Genomic DNA, 21815 nt, shown 5'->3' with positions numbered 1-21815 from the left:
TTCTCCTCTCCCTCCCGGTCTAGATTCTCTATTTCTGTCGCCAGGTCTCGCGACTCCTCTCTCTATCCCTGTCTCTATCCCTCTCTGCTCTCCCTGCCTGTCCATTCCTGCTCTTTTTTTTCTCAACAACACGCCACCATTTAAATCTCTATATATTTGACTTATTTATTGTCCCTCTTCCTTTTATAGAATATAAGCTCCCATGGCAGATTTTTTTCCTATTTTTCCTCCACGTTGAATCCTGGCGCCTTGAAAGTTCCAGGCACAAAGTAGGTGTTCAATAAATATAGAATAAATGAGGGAACGAATGAATGAATCCCGTCCCTCTCTGACTTTCTCAGGCGTGTCTCACTCTCAGTTCCTCCCCAGTCTTTTCTCTGTCCTCCTCTCTGCCTGTCTTCCTGTACCTCTCCCCCACTTTCTCTCTTTTCTCTTGTTTCTGTCTCTCTCCGTTCCCTCCCCCTCATTTTTTTCTCAGACTTGGTGTCTGACTGAGTCTCTTCGCACTTCCAGGATTTATGGGTCTGGGCCGTCCATGCCACGGAAGACCGCGCACCTGGCGTTCTTTGTCTTGTTCTGGGGAGCCCCGCCGCCTCCTTCACCCATTGCTGTATCCTGGGCACCTATCCTGTTCCGTAGCTGAACATGACTTACAAACTCTTGACTATGCGCCTGAAAATCCCTTCTTCCTGCAGACTCCAGAGCCCAGGGCTCAGTGGCTTCCTTAGGTGCAGCCAAAATTTGGGCGGGAGATTTGCAGGCAGCCCGCGTGGGGCTGAGCCACGCTGCTAAACGCTCCCCAGGAACTCAGAGTGGGCCACGCTCCCTGTCTGGCCTGGGCTTCAGCACTTTACTATGAGAAATGGTGGTGACTCTTGGCATCTAGTACTGTGTGCCAGGGGACACATTCCTCTTTGAGCGGAGTGTTCCATTCTCCAACTCCCTGCAACCCTGAGAGATGTTACTTGCAAGCTCTTTTGTAATTTTAATCATTTAACAAACATTTATTGAGTATCTACTATATGCCAGCAGGAGGTCGCTAACCTCAGAAAGCTTACCTTCTGAGGTGTGTGGGGAGGGGGCATGTATAACATACCACAGATAAACGAATTTATAACTGTAGAGAACATAAAGCCCGCAAATAAAACACATTGATATTTTATGTATTCCAAGGACATTTATAGTGACCTTGCTCTGGACTGGGAGCCCCAGCACAGCAATTTGAAAAGTCCCATATGGGAGGAGAGAGGGAAGACCACAAGTGAAAGAATTGGGGCCCACGTCCCCAAGAGAGATCCCCGAGGTTGTAGCTTGGTCCCTGATGAGCAGGGGGACAGACAGCCAGATCAGATCTCCTCCAATCCTGGACAGTGGGTGCCCGAAGCCCCTGCTTACTGCTGTTTGTTCGAGGTCCTTGGATTGAGAAGGGGGAGAGGGAAAACAGGCTTGGAGGGGTAAAAGGGGCGAACGCTCCGGGAGCTCCGTGCTCGCTGACCCGCTGGCGACAGAACCGGGACTTGCGGGCTCCCGGACGGGTTTCAGTTCTGGCCTCCGCTGCTCTGGGCAAGACCTGAGGAGCGCCCTCCCCATTCAAAAGCCTCTGGCATCCTTCCCGAACTTAATGAAAATGTGGAGACTCCTTTTCACTTTTCCTCCCCTTCTCACAAACTCTTCGATTATGAGACACGAACTGTTTTATTTTAAATTGATTTTAATTTTAAATGTCAGCCTACTTACTAAAGGAAATTTAGAAGTATTTGAAAAACAAAACGAAGGTTTAACAAAGTGTTTTAGTATAGGAACTCGATATGAAATAGAATGGAAAAAACTCACTCAGGAATCTAGATAGAGACCTAGTGCGTAGAGTACCACCTGGGACATGTCTTAACCTCTCTGGGTCTCAAGAGTTCCCATTTGTTTGAGAACGGTAACACCTTCCCTCCCTCCCTCTAGAGCAACAATGTTGTTGTTTCCTCGAGAAAAAATGGAATTCGAGAGTGTTCTGTAATCGGGAAATGACTGTAAAATATGAAGGAGTGTGCTAAAAACTCTGGTCCTAGGGCCGGAAGCACCAGGAAGCTTTTGCGGAGGTCTGTGAGCGAGAGCGTGGCTTTTCTTTAAAATACTGAATAGTATTTTTTAAATGAAGACAATTAAAAAGCGTTGCTGCCTTCTCTCAAGTGTGACCACAGGAGGCTGAGGATCGCTTCCTGGGGTGCAGAGCTCAGCTCCTGGCGCGTGGAGGCGAGGGAGGGTCCCCTCTCCACCTCCCACCCCCACCTCCACAGAGAACTTCCGCTGTCCAAGGCCCGGAGCTCAAGGAGGGAAAGGTCTATGTAGCCTTGCAGCTTAATTCTTTCTCCGTTTTAACACCAGAGGGGACGCCCCGGGCTCCGCACCTTGGCTCTCCATACTCCGCCCGCAAGGAGTTGAGAAGGGGGCAAGGAGGGCCACATGAGCGAGCACTGAATGTCACAGAGGGAGGAGGAATCGGGCTGGCGGCCCTAAGGCCGGGCGGGGGGCTTCGAAGGCCGTTGGGTCCTGCAGAGGAACCCGCAAACGTTCAGCGCGGGTCACTTTGCTTGTCTGTCCTGGAGCCTTTGCGCACAAGTCCGCAGAGAATCGACTACATCTCGGAAGGAATTCGTTACACAGAACCAGGGGTGACTTCTGTAGTCCCCTCTCTGGTGCTTTCACTCTGGGGGCTTCTTGTTCTCGATTATAAGACTTTTGGGGCCCCGTGTTTTTTTTTTAAGGCGTCGTTGGTTTTCGAGTAGTGTGGGCACAGAGACTGATTTCCGCAGGATGCCCCAGGGCCTCATCAGCCAGAACTTGAGATTGTAGCACAAGACATGGCGTTTAAAACAAGCCCTTGGATCCCTCCAGGAAATCCCGGGAACCCCGAGCGGGCATACCCTCGCTGGTGTCACTGTGAATTCCATCCACTGTTTAACTTTTTTTCCCCAGGGAACTAGAGTTCAGATTCCTCTGTATACCATGTCCAGCCTACAGCTGCGTCTCTGCTAGGGTACAGACCGGCTCAAGTCCCAGAGGCCTTAATGGAATAAGGAAACGCAACCTATGCTTGGGTCCTGGAGAGATTTTTGTTTAAAGCTTACAGTACCTCCAAGTAATTCTTATGTGGTCTAAAATCTCGCAACTCGACTCTCTACTAGACCCGGGGCTTTGGTAAAAAGAGGTCCAAGACTTTCACAGTATTACATTTTCCCTGTGGAGTATGGGAAAGAAAAGCAGAAAGAGGACGTGAGTGTGGTTGGGCCACATCCCAGGCCAGCCCAGGAATATCTCCTTAAAAATAGCCAAGACTCGGAACCTCAGAGCACCCCACCCCCTCCCAGCGGCCTCCTGCAAGAGGGAGAAGCCTGGGAACCTGCCGATAAACCTCCTCCAGCCGGCGGGCCAGCGAGGCCTTGAAATGCTCCCTGCTCCTGGCAACGCACGGCTGCCGAGGCGGCTCCCGCCTCCCCAAGGGAGGGAGGGGGCCAGCGAAGGAAGGAGGGAGGGAGGGAGGGAGCGAGGGAAAATGAAACACCCCAAAAGAACAGGCCACTCGCCAACCACCCTCTGCACTGTCCTTGAGCAGAGCCCTTTGGAGAGAAAGTCGGGGCGCTGCGCCCAGAGAAAAAAGCCAGGAAACTGGCACAAATTTCTCTGTCCCGGGCGCCTTCTTAGGAGCAACGAATCTTTCAAGGTTCCCAGGCTTCAGCCCACCAGGAGAGTGCTAACGGGGTGGTGGAGAGCGTGGGTAAAGCTCTGTCGTGTGCCTGCTCAGGAGCAGCCCCCCTATGAATCCGGGTTTCTTCAGAAGCAATTGCTGAGAAAAAGCAGGCTCTTCCATCAACGGTCTCACAACAGCTACAGAGAAGGGCCTGGTATTGCCTCCATCACTGTACAAAGGAGACTGAAGTCCCGAGAGGCTGGGGGGAAGAGTGGAGAGGGGAGGGGCTCGCCACAGGGCACCCAGTTAATGCGAACCTCAGCACCCGGGATCTCTCTCCGTGCCCCACGCCACACTAGTGGAAGAAGCCCGCGTGGGAGCAGCCTGTGTCCTTGGCTTTATTGAGGACGCTCAGATCGCCACACCACCAAATGCTTAGCCCCAAGCCCCTGGCTTGTTGCTAATTCACTGCCCAGTTTCCAGGCTCAGCCCTTTTCGCCTTCTGAGGGTCGCACGCTGGAGGAAGCAATGAGATTTTGGGTATCGCTGTAGCCATAAATCCCGACCGAGAAGAGAGAAGAGAGTGGCTGGGGCAGCTCCCCGCTCATCCAAGCCCAGAATTTCAGCTCTCCAGAAAGCTCTCGTGGGCCCCAGACATAGGCCTTTGACTTCGAGCCTTTCTCCCTCGTCCCAATGGGAATGTGGGCCCTTTTCAAACAGCACACAGGGGCGCGTACACTTCTCCGCTGCGCCTGAAAGTGCTTGGGGTCAGTGTCCTCACGAAATTGCCTTTTCTCAGTTCCAGCCTCGGGGATCCCCAGGACCCCTCCTTCTTAAGTTCTCAGGCCTGGGATCTGCAGGGCCAAATTTTGCAGAGGAGCTGGCGAGGAGTTGGGGGAGCTGGAGAAGGGACCCTAAGCCCGCCGTCCTCAACTTCCGGGGCACGAAGGGACCTAGGGGGGCAGCGACCTGGAGGACTGCGTTGGTGCGTCTAGCCCGCACTCAGACCTTCCGCCGCTTTTCCCGTAGCCTCAGTTTTCTCTCCTGCTCTCGGACCCCTTTGGACGTCCGCACCTTTAGCTCAGGGAAAAGAATTCCCCGCGCAGCCGCGCTCAGTCCTTCCTCTGGGATTTTCCTAAGAATCCCCACGAGTTGGCCACAATCCCTTTGGGGGTTTCCTTTCAATCAGCCCCGCGTCCTAGTCTCATCCTCAACTCCCGAGTTGCTTTTGCACAGACCGGGTATCCACGATCGATGACCAACTGCGGAAGCGGGTGTCACCCCTACCCTTCCTTTGGAGCCGCACAGGTTTCGCGCAGGGTGGTATCCCGCGCCCCTCCCGACCCCTCTAATCTGGTATGAGAAACCTGCTCTCGGGAGAGAGACACGGCCTTAGGGGGAAAAGAAAGTTTAACCGAAAGCGTGAGAGCCACCGGCCGGCTGTTATCTGGGGCTGAAGGCTGCGGTAATCGATGGGTTATTTTTACGCGGTAATAGGGCCCTGTGATTGCTCTATTAACCTTTAGACCTGTCTGAGGGACTCTCCGGCTCTCAGCCCCGCGGCGCTGGGGCCTCTAGGCGCTGACGCCGACTCCAACTCGGGCCTGCCACTTTCCCCCACCCCCGCTCGAGGGAGGGGGCTGAGGCCTAGGGCAGAGCCCTCTGGGCCGAGACACCCCGCTGCACCGCGGAGCTCCCCAGGCCCCCACCACGTCCCTGGGATTAGCGCAGCGGCGCGCAGGCTGCATTGAAAACGGAAGGATCTGAAAGGAGAAACCGCAAGAGATGGGAAGCGTCACCAGGCAGGGGTGCACATTTTGCATAAATACATAAAACCGAGGGCTCGAGCAGGCGCCTTGACGACTCCTGGGGCTGCTGGGAAGGAGAAAAGGAGGCTTCCGTCTCCGCGCTCCTATGTGAGGGAGCCAGTCCCAGGTTTGGTGTCTCTTCCACTTATCCGGAGTCCGGGACCAGGAAGATCCCTATTACCCACTACTTCCCGGGCACACCCTGGAGACCGAGTGCCCAACACCGGTTCGGGGGGCCCACGAAGAAGTCACCTTCCCCTCTATCAGCTCCGCCCCTCACCCACCGTGTCCAGGGCCACGGCGGGACCCGGACTATCAACAGGCGCGTGGGGAGCAGATGGGAGAGAGCGGGCTCGTTAATAAAGGGAACTCTGGGCAAAACTGCAAACCAAATCGACTTAAGTCAGGGCGGTGGGTGAAGCCCCGCGCTGTGGCGGTAGCACTTCGGCTTTTTCCGTGGAGATCCCTGCGGCTGGACTTTGCCTGCTAGGGGAGTTTTTTGAACAGCCCTGGAGCGGGGCGCCCAGCAGAGGTGCTGTGGCCGCGGCGCACCCCCGCCCCCTGCCCTTGCACGTGACTCCCACCAGCCAGTCAGCTGCAGCGAGCCGGAGCGCAGGGGCGCGGGGACCTGGGCGGCGAGCTGGGGGACTTGGAGGTGGCCGGCACAGTGGCTGCGAGAGGTTCGGCTGCCGCCTAAGCTTCAGGGCCCAGGAGAGCGCGCGCCTGCCCTCCTGGAAGCTCCAACCTCCGCAGGTACGACTTTTTCTTCCCTGCCTTTGCTCTTTCCCGCCATCCGCGATATTCCGAATTCCCCCGCGCTGGTTTGCCGCGGAGTAGAGAGATGACTACCTAGTAGGTGGAAAGGAGAGTTGGTCACTTCTCCTGCCCCAAATTGGCCAAAGCCTGCTCGACGTTTGGCTTTGGCTTAGCAGCTTCTTTAAATCAAAGTAAGATGTGGGGGGACAGCGGAGAGGGATATTCGGAGTTGTTTTTGGATTATTTTTGTGCGAACTTGAACGTTTTTAATCCCGGCCCGGCATGCAGATTGTCCAGCCCTTGTTCGCACCTCGCAGGCCTGGGCCTGAGTGATGATGATGGCCGTGCGAAACCACCCTGACCAATTGACGTGGGACAGGCCACACGGCAGCGCGAACACGGAGGGGCTCAGACGCAGGAGTGTCGCCCATCGGCGACTCCGGGGATGCAGAATGGCGATGGGAGGCAGAGGCCCCGGGGAGGCGCTCTGAAGTTGCTAAAGGCTGCTGAGCGCCTGGACTTTGTCGATGCCCTTCTGGCCAGCCTCCTCGCTTTCCTCACTGGGGTCCCGGGAGCTAAACGCCCCTTACGAAGCTAACAGTCCCACCCACCCACATTGCTTCTGGGTGACACTAGCTGAGAGCCGGAACCCGGAGGGGAGAGTGACGTCCCTCCTCTGGCCACGGATTGCTTGCCCGGATCCACGATATTATGTTTCTTGGCTTTGGTCTGGGGGGTCACCCAAGGGAAAGGAGGATGCCCGAATGGTGAAATGCCACCAGGTTGAGGGAACGAGGGGTCTTTCGGTCGGGGGAAGAGGATAGTGAGGGACTCACGGCCTGGGGGAGTCGGCTGGCGCTGCGGGGAAGGTTGGGGAAGCGCTTTGGGGAAGTATTTCCTGTGTTTCTCAGAAAAGGAACAGGCAGCCAGGAGCAGGTTTCAAGCTTTTAAAGACAGAAAGTTGTTATTGCGGTGACAGGGTGATGCCACTACCCTTCTGAGTGCGTTCGTCTGTAAGTTTTCTGCGCAGCAGGCGCAAAGCGAAGGCGCCAGCTGAGCGGAAAGAGCAGGAGTGACTTGTAAATGAACGCGAACATTCTGGCGCTCTGGATCCTCCAGCTCTCAGAAATAGATCCGAAAGGGGACTATGGGCTAAATCACGAAACTGGAAAGCATTTCCGGTCCGGCCTCTGAATTTGGGGTGAACTGGGATGAGTGATCAGGAGAGGAAAAACTGGGGCGCAGGCCTGGGCCCCCACGGGAAGGCCTGACCTACTCTGCCATTGTTAGGAGGCTCGCTGGGTTCCCTCAGCGGACGCCTAGACTGGGGCTCAATTGCAGAAACAAGCAAGAGTCGTTTTAAAGGAAAAGATAATTTCTTGCCTTTCCAGAAACCTATGGAGGGGTATTTTCTCTACTTTCTATTGTCCAGTAATCCTGAGGTAATGTATCAGCCATTTAAAAAGGCAGAGAATGTAAGAAAGACTGTTAGATTTACGGCATTTTTAGCGCTTACATTTTAAAGCTTGTATGTATATTAGAAGTTGGATTACAGAATTATAAATCTTCTTTTCCTGCAGTTATGTGAGAAAAAAACGACATTATATTTTAGAACTGCAGTAGTTGAGCATTACAGAAAATACAATGAAGTAGGTCAACTATTTGATTTAAAAATTAAATTGTGTACATTTTATTAAGGTAAATCTATATATTTACTTAATGAAACCCAGAAATTCCTATGAGGTATTCATTTCTTCGCCTTCATTTTCAAAGGGGAAAGTTGGTGATTTCAGGTCAAATTTTTTGTATTCTGTCTCTAACCAAATGTCTAACTGGAGGGAAATGTCCACCAAACCAATAATTTGTTGTATAGCTTTGAAAGTAAATAATAACCATTTAGGTGTCAACATGTGACTATATAATACAGTGCTATTAATTCCATTATTATTAGTGATGTTGCAAAAATGGTTAAAAGCATTATATAATGTGTACTAGAGATTCCACACCCAGAAAAATTTTACAATAATAAAGATATCCATTTATTATAGTACATGTTACTTCTGAGGCACTTTCTTATGGTGCCTTACATTAGAAATCTGTAACAACAACAACAATAATAATAATAATCAACAATTATATAGAACTTTTTGTGCCTGTTATAACAGTTTTATAAGACCCTGTTATAAGTGCTTTACATATGTTAATCTATAATCCTCATCATAACTCTATAAGATAGATATCTTTAACATTTGCATTTTTGAAAATGAGAAAACTGAGGCACAGAGAGCTTAAGTGTCTGAAGTCATTCATTCAGTAAGTGCCAGAGCCTGGATTTAGTACATAGTTCAGGTAATATCTTTGTAAGTCTCCTATTGAAATGAAAAAGAAACCACTGTTAGGAGTAGCTGCCTCTTCATAAGGAGAAAAGTGGGAATGTAGTGGACAGCCTCAAACCCTTGGAACCCTACAGATCCTGTTCCCTACCCCCTTTAATTGTACTTTGATCTTCGACAAGTTTCAGAACTTTCCGATGCTTCAGTTCCCTTCAGTTCCCTCTTTTGTAAAATGGAGAGAGACACTGTTACTCAGTAGAGTGTGGAGAAAAGGCCCCAGAACAGAGCAGGTGCTTCAGAATGTGGAGCTCTTATTTTATCAGAAAAATTGCCTGGTAAAAATCAAAACACAGGATACAAGGATATAATCAAGTGCTACAAACTGTTCTTTGCCCCAAGCAGTCTCATTGGTGTTCTAATTCCAGAACCAACGATTCTATATGAAAAACCTATTCAATGCATTGTAATGGTCCAGTGAGTAGTTCAGTAGAGTGACCGTGTACATTCCTCTCACTTTTCTGGTCTTAATATCCAATCTGCAAAATCTCTAAAATATAACTATTTGCCAGAAAGACGTATCTTGTCTGATTTGATGTCCACATGGTATATAGTGTATCGGCAAGAGATTTCACAATCATTTTCATGGAACTGTAGCAGACCCTGTACTCATTTATCGACTCTATGTCTGGTTTTAAAAGAGAATACTACAAATGAAAATTTCTTAGGTTGCTGGTTTTTATGAAGTTTATTATTGTCTTCCATGGGCAATCGGAAGTTCTTTCATGGCCAGGTGCGCTAAGAGATAGGTGAGGGAACAGAGGAGATGATCGAGATTTCTTGGGTCCCGGGCACTCCGTTGGAATCCGAAACTCTTGGACGTGTAAAATACTGGGACAATAATATGCTTGAAAAATAAGGTACAATTAAAGTCCTTCCTGACAAGCAATAAAAAAAAAAAAATGGCCTAGATCACAACCAATAATTCCATGTCCAATAACCGGGAAGCCGCTGCATCTCCAAGAAACCCCTCCCCGAGGATTTCTTGGGGCAGCCAGACCCTACGGCCTCCGCAAAACAAAGACCGCAGGTTCCCTTGGAACCGCGTGGCCTCCAAAGCTGTTGCGTTTGCATTGCGGGATAAGCAACCACGCATAGGGAAAGTGGGCTTTGAAAGCTCATGATGAACTTTTCTCCCTTCTGTCGTTCCTCCTGATTAGGACCGCGGCTACTGCGTAGAGGAAAAGAACCAGCCGGACCCTGGGCTTTGGAGCCAGCCTACCGCGCCCTGCGCCCGAGGCCGCGGTCTCCTGAAGACGGTGCGCCGCGACAGCCCCCGGCGTGACCCGAAGGCCCGTGCTGCACACTCGAGCCCAGACCCTACCCCGCATCTTCGGCCACCCATAGGCGCTCGGGACCTCCAGGCCCTAGGGTGGATTCAGCCCCTCCTCCACCAGCTCCTGGAACAACCAAAAATTCAATTTGGGATTTTCCTGAGTAAACAAGAGTCTAGCATCTTCTGTTCAATGATGGATTTAATACGTACATATTCTTGAGGGATATTTTTTAAACATTCGATTTTTGATCTTTATTTTGTGACAGCCACTCACCTGTACATTATTTTTTTTGTGTGTGATTATTATTTCCTCTCCGCACATTGCTCCTTGACCCACGAGTGAGAAAAAGGACTCAGAAGCTGAGAGCTCCCAGCAGCGATGTACCAGAGCCTGGCCATGGCCGCCAACCACGGCCCCCCTCCGGGGGCCTACGATGCGGGCGGCCCCGGCGCTTTCATGCACAGCGCGGGCGCTGCGTCTTCGCCCGTCTACGTGCCCACGCCACGGGTGCCCTCCTCAGTGCTGGGCCTGTCCTACCTCCAGGGCGGAGGCGCGGGTACTGCGTCTGGAGCCACCTCGGCCGGCAGCTCGGGTGCGGCCGCGTCGGGTGCCGGGCCCGGGACCCAGCAGGGCAGCCCCGGCTGGAGCCAGGCGGGAGCCGAGGGAGCAGCCTACACCCCACCGCCCGTGTCGCCGCGCTTCTCCTTCCCGGGCACCACCGGGTCCCTGGCAGCTGCCGCTGCTGCGGCCGCAGCCCGGGAAGCCGCGGCCTACAGCAGTGGTGGGGGTGCAGCGGGCGCGGGTCTGACCGGCCGCGAGCAGTACGGCCGTGCAGGCTTCGCCGGCTCCTACTCCAGCCCCTACCCAGCCTACATGGCCGACGTAGGTGCCTCCTGGGCCGCGGCCGCAGCTGCCTCCGCCGGTCCCTTCGACAGCCCGGTCCTGCATAGCCTGCCCGGCCGCGCTAACCCCGCCGCCCGACACCCCAATCTCGGTGAGTACTGAGCGAGAACACTGGGGCGGGATGGGGACCGGAACAGAGACTATTCTGAACCCTGTTTGGGGCGTTTAATTTTTACAAGGGGTAGGGAGCTGAAGGGAGCAGGGACAGGGGCGAGGGATGCGTGAGTTTCCGGTGAAAGCAAACTGGATGACAAGTTGGCGAAGCGGGGCGATGGTGGCGTGAAGGTCAAAACGCCAAGGAGCCCAGATTCTGTTAAGTGAGGGCAGGCCTGCCCTCTAGATTCTTTTATGAAAGAAGACTGCAAAGTGGCAGGGTCTGAACGCGTCCTGCGAGGAGCCCAGACGTCGGGACTATCTGGGCCTGCGGTGCACCTGGGCAGGCGCCCATCTGTGGGTGCCTGCGGGAGGCGGCCGGGCTCAAGGGACAGCCACAAGGAGCAGCCCGGGATCCCTCGGTGGAGAGCGCTAGTGATCTCCGGGTTTGTGCCCCCATTTCCTTCTCTGGGAGTCCTCCGCAGGGATCTGATTACATTGGGTTGGGCCCAAGATCTTCTGGGCCATTTGGTGGCCCAGTTGGAGGATCCCTCCCGATGGCAGATGATTTTCCTGTCGGAGATTTCACACCAGGAACAAAGGAGGGACCCGAAGGATGGAAATGGGTTGAACTGGGGCCGGCACCCTGTGGGTGCCTCGGGGCCAGAGCCTATTGTGTAATTGTGCAGATGCGCCCAGGGGTGCGTTAAATGAATGCCTGGTCAGGGTCCTGGATGGGAAGTCCGGAGGGGCTTCTTTATAATGCCCGATTTAAACAGAGACTTTGTCATGTCATCCACGTGTTGTTGAGCTTCCGCTTATCCCGAGGGCTGGGGTTAAAAATAACAATCCTAATGGGCACAAGATTTCCTTTGAATATCGTACCTGGGGAGGACGCCAGACGTGTGCACCCTTGCTCGCATGAACAAAATGAAGTCTAAGAAAAGGCATAGTTGCTTTGGTCTGGGAGGGAAAGGGAAGTGGCAACCACTAGTTAAAAATGCAAACGACCTCTGGTCCTGTGGAATTTCAGGAAGGGACAGGATCGGTGTGGATGGAGATGACTTTTGTACGGGAGAAGCCCAGACTTAAGAAACAAAGTTAACATTTATTGACTACCTACTAAGTGCTAAATCCTTTCGCATTTGTTCTCACTTTGAAGAGTAAAGCCTATTCCTCGCAGGTTTCCACTCTTGGGCTGGCTCCGAGAAGTGTCCCGGCTTTGAAGAGCTTTTAAATTATTTTCTGACCCTGGGTGGCCAGGGAAGGTCCCCAGGGGGGTCCAGTCAAATACACATCCCAGGTAAACTGATTAACTGTGGATGTGGCGCCAAGGCAGAGTCTGTGGCTCCTAGTTTCCCCCTCCCCCTTGCGGGGGAGCCAGACGGCACACCCCAGGAGAGGAGGGGCACCTCCTCCGGAGCCTTTGGGGACGACCTCCGAGAGATAGCGCGCGTGACATCTCCATACAATGGCGGCTTAGGGTGGGTGTGTTGGGAGTGGGGTCGTGGGGGTGGGGCGCTTTGGCTCTGCATTCTTAGAACTCTTGCTAGAACTTCTGTTTTAAAATAGGTCCCCATAGTTCTGCTTCTTTTAACTTGGAGGTGGGGGTGGGGCGATTGCTTCCTAACTCCTCTAATCCTGGAGCATGAATTTGGTGTTTGGTTAGGGGGGAAAAAAAGAGAAGCCAATGATGGAGGATACTTCCTGGTCATCAGAATGGCAACCACAACCATGTGAAAAAAAATGCACTATGTGAGTGAACGCGGGGAGTCTTTATATCCTAAAATGTAACCCATACCAAGCAAGAGGGTGTGAGTAAATAATGTTTCCCAAATTACAGCGTCAACAAATGGCAAGCTGACCTCCTAGGAGAACCTCCTTGCCAAAAGGTGGTGCCTGTCTTGTGGTACTCTGTGCTCTGTCCCACCTGAAGACAGCCCTTGGGTCTTGCCTAACAGCTGGGTTTTCTCTTTTGCACATAGCCAAGTGCTTTAAATGGGCCAGTCATGAAAGCTTCCGTTATCTCTGTGAGGGAACGTGAGGCAGGGTGAATTTGTTGGCATTCACGTCTTCAGGTGGCACTTACATAAAAGCAAGTTAAGTTGAAAGCAGTGCATGTAAATTGGCTTTCTATATGTTGCTCCCATCGCATGGATCCTCCTGTAAATGCCCAGTAACTCTCTCAAGGATCAACCCTGGCATATTAGCAGATGCTGAGTGATAGAAAGATGCTAGAATGATGATGATAAGGGATTACTGGTTCCATGGTATTTATTGACAACTTGCTGTGTGGGGTTGCCACCAGGCCCTCAGATGGCAACACAATGTGGTGGTATGACTGAGGCAAGCCTTGATTCAATTTGAGGGGCCCCTATGATCTTGGGTAAGTTATTTACCTCTTTCAGTCTCCTCTCTTTTTCTATTAAGTGGGTTAATCATAACTACTTTTAGTATTGTCTTAAATTGGAAAAATAAAGTAATTTTTGTGAAATACTTGTCGTTGGCTCTTCCTAAATGGTGGCTATGTTATTAAGCAGTCACACGTCATCATGTAGAGTGATCAATTTTTCTGATTTGCTCAGGACTGAGGGGTTTCCCAGGACTTGGGAATTTTAGTGCTAAACCTGGGACCATTCCCAACAAATGGGGATGCTTGGTTACCTTAAACAGATATGAAAATGGTGAGTGACCCAGCGCATGCTACAGTAATGAGAGGAGAGAGAAGGAGAGAAGACAGATGTGGTTCTTCGCTTTGTGTAAGAATCTGGAAGTCTTCTCCTAAGTAGTGCCATCTGCATTTGGTCTTGCAGGGTGAATAGGAGTTTGCCAGGAAAAATACCTGCAATTAAAAAAAAAAAGTTATGCCCTCATTTACCGTCTCACTGTATAGTACCATGAAATGATACAATACAGCTTGGCTTTTGCTTAAATAATATATCACCATAGTAAAGCCTCACAGACTAACTCACCTTTCACTCAGAAACTGTTTTTAATTTCAATGAGGAGAAATAACAGAACACCGTCATTTTTCTACAAAGTATTAACTGCCTTAGTATTAACGATAGGTAATATATCTTGCCAGAGTTCTTCTGTTGGTTATTGGAAATAGGCAAAAATCAAAGAAATGAAAGGTAACAGGGGCCTCTGTAAAGCCCTGCACTTGGGTTGGAAGGAATTACTCTACCTTGACAATGTCTATGAACTTTAATTCATTTCAAGTTCAGTATGAGCCTCGGCCCTACAGCAACTGCTGAAATTGTTACTAAGGCTACATTAGTGGAATTATGTGACCTTTCTGAGGGCAGCTAGAGTCTTACTCATATTTAAGTGCCTGGCACATGCTGGGCACTTAGCAAATATTTGAGTAGAGATCTAGGAGGCATTTGCCTTAGTACTCTGCCCCGGTCAAACCACACACAATGGCAGCTTAAGAGGCCAACTGGGGAGCCTCAGGGAAGAGTGAGCAGGGTAGGAGAGGGTTCTGGAAACTTTGGGAAACCACTGGAGCTGTTTAGATTGGAGAAGTCACAGGGTTGATAAGAGAGGGAGAGAGTGACTGTGTACAAATATCTAAAAGGCAAAAGTCTGTGGCCTTCTAACTTTATGTTGTTCCAGGTGAGCAGGTATCAGGTTTGAGAAGAACACTTTCTCACACGTGATTGTAGTTGTTGAAACGGAATATGGAATATGGCTTGTCTTCATAGTAAAGCTCTGGGCACTGAAAGTTCTTAAGGAGAGACTGCATTGCCATCTGCCAGTGGAGCGGTGCAGGGAATTGCTTGTTTGTGTGCATGAGAAATAGGTATAGCAGGATAATATAGTAGCTGTCTCCTTTTAAAGGACCCAGTCACAGTGGTTACACAGGTATAGCGATTTGTCAAAACTCATGGAAATATACTATTAAAACGGGAGTACTTTATTTCATGTATATTATGCCACAATAAAGTTGATTTCTGTACCAATTAATGCTTGTAAATTCTTAAGGCTAAAAAGGAGACAATAGAAATGATACATAAATATGCCTTGAAGGAAATATTAATAGTATTGTGGCAGATATTACTGGAAGAGCTATGAAAATATATTTTATTATAGAATAACAATTCTTTTGTGTAATAGAGAAACAAGCTATTTTCCAAGGAGCTTAAAAATTTTGAATCATTTTAAGGGTTGATTAAAAAAATACCAACACAGTGAAACATATGTAAATCTGTCAGTGTTGCCCAGATGGTTTCTTTAAAAGCTTTGCCTCATTCGCCGTGTTCTAAGAGTTTGTTTTTGGTGTAGGTCGGTGGAAAATTCTGAAGTGTTCTCTAAATGTTTTGGGGGATTGCTTATCAATGAGGCCAGTTGGTTTTCAAAGCCAGTTCATTTATACAGGGAACTTTGTGAGATCAAGTCTGAAGTAGCGTGTTTGGCTAGAGAATGATTTGTCAGTCTTTAAGAAAACCAGTTGTTTAACTTTCCGGTTACCACCCTGAGCAGGTCAGTCAGAGCTGGGGCTGGTCTGTGGTGCTCCGTTGAGAACCAATGAGATGGGAAAGGTGTGTGGGGGTGGCCAGGGGTGTGTCACTGCTTCTAGTGAGACCTGTCACCTGCCCAATTGTGTGTCTCATCAAAAGGTCAGGCCACATTTGCTAGGCACTTTCTAAGCACTCAGGTTGAAATGATGCATGCACAGGAGACAGTTTTAGATAACACTTTCTTCTGTATCCTCCACCCAACCCCCGGTTTTTTTTTTAGTTAAATTAGCTAGGAAAACAAACATACTCTGAGGTGTGGGGAAGCAGGAACTCGGATACCTGTGGGTGGGAGTGTAAATTGGTACAACCTTTATGGAAAGCCCTTGCTGGTAGCCCACAAATTACAAAGTAGATACCCTTGACCCAGAAATTTAACTTCTAGGAATTTATTCTACAAATATACTGGCACATGTTAGTTGTAGCACAGTTCATAATAACAAAAATTGGAAATAACCTAAATGTGCACTAGTAGGGGACTGTTTGTATACATGTGGTACGTGCAAACAATAGGATATCATGGAGGCAGAAGAATTAGGAAGTTTACTATGTAATAGTATGGAGTCCTCACCAAGACATTTGTAAGTACAGGATGTGTAAATGTCACAATATTTGTGTAAAAAGAGAAGAAAAGATTATATGCATTTGGAAATATTTAACTTATCTTTGGAAGTAGTATTCACAAGGAATTTGTAACCCTGATTGCCCACGGGGAGGATAAGGGCATTGGTGAGGGTTAAAGGTGGGAAAGGATTTTCACCGTATATGCCTTGGAACCTTTTGAATTTTTTTACACATCTTAATCATTTTCTAATAGTCATTTCTGTGCTTACTTATTAGTCCATTAAATACCAAGAAGATACATTTAAAATATAGGGGATTAAAGTTGTTTTATTTTATCATCTTAAGCATTTTAAAGTGTATAGTTCAATACTATTAAGTACCGGGGGTGCCAAAAAAATGGATACAAGTAGACACTTTGGTCAACGTTGCTCAAGCAGTAGTTCGCCGTAATCAGAAGTGTCTGGATGCTGATGGTAACCACTTTGAACACCTCTTGTAATTGCAGAAGTCAAACATGACTTGTATTTCTCTTTTGTTATCAGTATATATTGAGTAGTACAATTTTAATACAGTTTTCCTTTCTTAAAATGTGTATACATGTTTTTGGCACCCTCTGTGTATTCACATTGTTGTGAAACAGGTTTTCAGATCTTTCTCCTCTTGCAAAACAAACTGAATACCCATTAAACATCTCCCCATTTCTCCTTCTCCCTAGGTCCTGGTTATCACCACTCTACTTTCTGTCTCTGTGAATTTGATTACTTTAGATATCTCCTGTAAGTGGAATCATACAGTATTTGTCTTTTAGTGACTGGCTATTTCATTGAGCATAATGTCCTCAAGATTCATCTATATTGTAGCATGTGTCAATTTCCTTTCTTTTTAAGGCTGAATAATAGTCCATTTTGTGTATATACCACATTTTTTGTATCCATCCATCCATCCATCCGTCATGGACACTTGATTTGTCTCCACTTCTTGACTTGTGAATAATGCTGCTGTGAAACGTGGGGGTGCAAATGGAACCTTTTGAATTTTGAACCATGTGGATATATTACCAATTTAAAAAATATCAAACCAATTAAGTTTTTAAAGAGACAGTGTTCATGAATTAACTTCCTGAAAGTCTCTCTCCCTCTTAGTTTATGAATGCACAGGAAAAGTACTTTAAGACAAGTTTTTGTTTATTGAATATGGCTTTTGATTTCTGCTTATCCAACAGATTGCTTTACTGAGAGGACAAAACAAACAAACAAACAAACAAAACACCCTTATCCTACTCACAGTAATGTCTACAGGTAGCAGATCTCAGTCAGCCCTTGTCAGATGCCCCCACTCCCACACTGACCTGGCTTCGTAAGATGCTTGCCTCACGGGCACTTACACTGGTGACTTTTCCTGGTATGAGCAGCTCTCCCTCACGTTATACTGGGGCTGGATCCCACACACCACTAACCTCCCAGAGTGATGGGATTGTGTTAGAAAAACAAATTACCTTCCTCCAGGGCGAGGTAAGTCTTTTAACCAATTCTTTTCAGCCTGTCCTTTTAAGACAATTGAGTTGTATGGAATTTAGAGATGCAGCCAGTTGCAAATGTTGCTGCTTTTTTGTTTGCATAAGAAAGAGACAGGACTGCTGGTTTTATCACTGCCTTGCTCTAGAAGAGGGCAATTCTTGTAGGCCCTGGGAAGCTGCTGCTTTTAAGAAGTTAAGGGGGCCTTTTGACATCTAAACATACAGGTATTTGTCCGCAGGTGTCTTCTTTGGCTTGCACACCCCGAATAAGATGCAGGGAATAAAGCTCTCATGGTTTGGGGATGGGTATCTCTCTGTTATATTGACCTTCTGTGGTCCGCACCATGGTTTCACATAACACATTCCATGAAGGATTATTTAAACATTTTGTTGGCTATCTATAGAAATAGTCCTTTGTCTCCTTCTAAAGAAGGTAGGGAAGATAATACGAGTGGGGTTATAATAGGAATAACCTCGGATCTGTGTTAATTTATACAAAATAAGTGCAAGTTTGGGTACATTAATGTTTGGAAACTAGCTAACAACTTTTTAGGGCTAGTAGCCTGTATCTTGCACTATATATATATATATATATATATATATATATATATATACTTGTATCTTGCATTATGTATGTGCGATTTATATATAGTAAGTTGGATCCTTTATCAAGGCTCAATGAAGAAGTTGTCAGGTGACAGAGACTTTTAAGTCCTTGAGAGGTAGATACTGTGATCTCCATTTTGCAGGAGAGGAAATTGATGCTCAGAAAGAGTAAGTAATCTGCCCCAATCCCCACTGGTAGGAAACAGCAGCTCTGGCTTAGAACCCAGGTGAGACCCCCTTCCAGGACTGAGGTTTCCCCCTATTTACCATACTTTGCATGTGCACTTATCCCTTCAGAACCAGAGTACGTGGCGGTGGAAGGACTCAATTAAACTTTAGGATTTTCTGTTACTTGTCTCTCCATCTGCTCCCTCTCCCCTGTGTCGTTTCTCTCCTGTGTTTTCCTGCTTCCCCCCAATGTCTTTACAGGTGCAATGTCTTCCCAAGTAACCTTCCATCTCATTCCAATACTGCGGAACTTGCAATGTTAGTAGGAATCCTTGCCTTGCACAAACTTCCTTTTCAGCCTCGTGTGCAGGGAATTTAAAGAGAGATTTCCCAGAATTCAGACCCTCCAAACTGGAGGATTCTCACTCTGGGGAGACTATTGGCTACAGAAGAGCAAAACCATGCTGCTCTCTCAAATCCCTTTCCTAAACGAAAACAAAACCATCTCTATATTCCCCTTTCTCTGAAGATTCAAATGTGTTTGTGAGAGGAGCCGAGAAAGGAGGGGAGAAAAGCACAGTAATTATGTTTTTGATAAAGACTGAACTAGAGTCATGGATCAAGACAGTGACTGAAACTCCAGGCCGGAAGTGCTCCATCGGTCTGAGCTGAACACAGAAGCCACCAGTGGAAGCTTTCTCGTTTCTGGCAGGGGGCCTACGGTTTTATCTATTACTGCTCTGTAATCAGAATTGAGCCCGGATATTCAAGCCTCTTATCTGAATGAAGGGAATTTGGATTTCTGGCCTTCAGCCTTTTGCAGAAACCCCCAAATTGACTTCATATCTTTAAATTTTTTTTTCCCCAAAGGAGGAATATAATTCAGGCAGGTAAACCATTCCATATGTTTAAAGTCATTGAGAAACCTCTGCAAGTGTGCAATGTGGGGCTCTTTCACTCCGTGTTGAATAGTCACAGATATACTTATTTTGGAGGATAAGAAAGTGAGGGGTTACCACCACAATTTGGTGGGCAGTTTTGAGGATTATTAAGCCAATCACAGATCCAGTTTTGCTTCTTAAAATTGACTTAGGTCATTAAATTATTTTTTTAATCTTCCTTTTTTCTTCCCGGTTTAAATCTCCGTTTCTACTTCTAGAAATCCAGTCAAACTTTATCACCTTCATTCAGAATTGATCGATAGCAACTGGTGAGCAGGTTAATTATAATCACAGAATAAACGCTGAAGTCTCAAAGTTCAGCACTTTTGCAATGTTTCCAAACCCCTCAGGGACCATGCCAAGAGGCTCATTGACCTGTACAGAGCAGGTGTGGGAGTTTGAACTGGGGGCAGACAATCGGATCTGATTCAAGACAACTCAATTTGGTTTCTTATCTGCAGCTTTTCCTATCTTATGATGTCTGTCATTTCAGATAAAAATAAAGTTCAGTCAATTGAGCTGGGAAATGGCAAGTTACATTTGCTTCTGATAAAAGTTTTCTAGTTGCTGTTTTATCAGATTGGGTTGAAATTGTATGTGTTTCTGTCAAGGTCTGCAATGACCTTTTCAGATATTTTATCAGGTATTAGGTGGGGAAACTTTTTTTCTCTTTTTTCTTCGACCTAGCAAAGAATGACCTGACTTCCAAGACCATAAATCAAACCAGGTAAAGAGAGGCAATAATACAGGTTACCCCTCAAAATTGAGTAGGCGGGGAAAACAAACAACAAATAAAACCTTTCCCTAGCATAAGGAGAGAACTTAACTTGACCCTAAAGAAAGAATGTGGTTCTCACGGAGTATACTTAATAGGAAAATACTGCTTATTTGAAAAAAGAAAATGTTTTCCAGGTCAAAGATGGCTTCAGAAAAACGAACTTTTTTTTTTTTTCCAAACAGTATTAGAAAAAATTATTCTTTTATGAAACTCCATGTATGTTTATTATGGAAAAATGAAAAACTCATAAACCAATGCACAAATATTTGGTAATCATACCATCCAAAGATAACCACTGTTAGGCATTAATCTTTGACTTTTTAGTTACCGTATATATACAGGTATGTGTGTATCTACACATTTAAACAATCATAAAAGTTACTGTTTAGTTATTTCATCACTGAAGACAGTTTTTATAAGATTAGTGACTCAGACTGGCTCCTGAAGACAATCCCTCAAATAGAGCAAAAAATGGGAAATTGACTGAAAGAACTGCCAATAATAAATAGTCAATCAAATGGGAGAGTTGTGGGTAAAAACATAGTTCTTCAATCTTATAGTATACTATGTAGAGCCAGTTTAAAGTTAGAGCAGAGTTATAAGTTTTAAATGGTTGCCCCTTGAAGTGAGGTGACCAGTTGCAGGGTGTGTTCATTTGTGAGGCTCTGATTTGCTGGGAAATGTGAGCAGTAGCTTCCAACCCACTTTGTAGGTGAGATTAGTGAGGTGCAAATGCGTCAGTCTGGCACTGAAGGTCTCTGGGATTTAGTCCTGTGCTCTCATTTTTGTGCTGGATGACTTTAGACCACTTACTATGCCTCTCTTAGCTTGAGTATCTGAATTTATAAAGTTACGGAATCAGGCCAGGAGCAGGCACGGTGAGAAGGGCGGCTCCAGGGCCCTTTAGGGAAATTTAAAATCCAGAGTCTTGCGCCATGATAGTAGGTGATGTTGGCTTTATCTTTCCTCATACCAAAGCTACCATAGTAACACGTAACCTTCATGAGCTTTGCGGGGCATCAAACTTGAATTCATGCAGTCTGAGGAGAGGAGGTTTCCATTGCTGCCTGCCTCATTTTAAGCAACAGTATCTGTGAAAAGTTGGGTTTGATGGCCCAACTTAATTTTTTCTTATACACGATAAAATACTTAGCTATTGAAATGTAAAAACTTTGGGAAACCATGGGTTAAGTGACCTCAGAGTTGGTCTGAGTTTATTGTTTCTTTGGTTTTGGTTTTCCGTACCAAACCCAGTGTCTGAGGTTCCAGGCGGCCATGGAGACCCATGGAGGATGGAGCTCTGTGACAAACACCAGTCCCAGACACATCATTTGCGTCATCAGTCAGCCAGCCAACACATATTTTTGCCTGCCTCCTGTGAGCTAGGCACTTGTGCGGCTTTGGAGATCAAAAATGAACAAGCTGGTCTCTGTATTTCTAGCAGTGTGATTGGGGAGATAAAAAGTAAAGGTATAGCCTTAGACAGTGTATGGGGAGCAATAGTGGGGTCGTTCCACAGGAGCCCTTAGGATTCTTAAACTGGCTTTGTCACCAGAAGTGCAGACCAGGTTTCCTGAAGGAGGGGACTCCTGTGTTGAGTTCTAAACGGTGATTAGGAGTTTGCTGGTTTGCTGCCTTGGGGAAAGGACATTCCAAGGTGAGAATGTCTCTTGAATCTGGCTATTCTGCAGTGTAGGGTGGGAGGACATGACGCTGGAAAGCAAGCAGAGGCATCTAAAGGCTTTGGACTTGGACCTGATGAGAGAAAACTTGAAAGTAGAGCAGTGGCGTGGCGGGATTCAAGTCGCATTTTGGA

The 21815-nt window shown here is 47.5% G+C and overlaps 1 protein-coding gene across 4 annotated transcripts in view; it reads left to right on the top strand.

The window, feature by feature from the left end:
• Positions 1-21815, top strand: part of GATA4 (GATA binding protein 4) — a 75364-nt gene that overhangs the window by 19195 nt on the left and 34354 nt on the right. For 3 of the 4 annotated variants that reach the window (XM_019733258.2, XM_019733255.2, XM_019733259.2), the window contains exons 1-2: positions 6100-6240; positions 9794-10904. In XM_019733258.2, coding sequence (XP_019588817.1) covers positions 10289-10904 — 616 coding nt within the window. In that variant the 5' untranslated portion in view covers positions 6100-6240; positions 9794-10288. Of the gene's footprint in view, positions 1-6099; positions 6241-9793; positions 10905-21815 lie in introns of those variants that run through there. The other variant, XM_019733256.2, reaches the window with a different exon arrangement.

Source organism: Rhinolophus sinicus, linkage group LG07 (assembly GCF_036562045.2).
Source record: "Rhinolophus sinicus isolate RSC01 linkage group LG07, ASM3656204v1, whole genome shotgun sequence".
NCBI lineage: Eukaryota > Metazoa > Chordata > Mammalia > Chiroptera > Rhinolophidae > Rhinolophus > Rhinolophus sinicus.
Note: the sequence above shows the minus strand (reverse complement) of the source record. Positions and strands in the feature narration are given on the sequence as shown.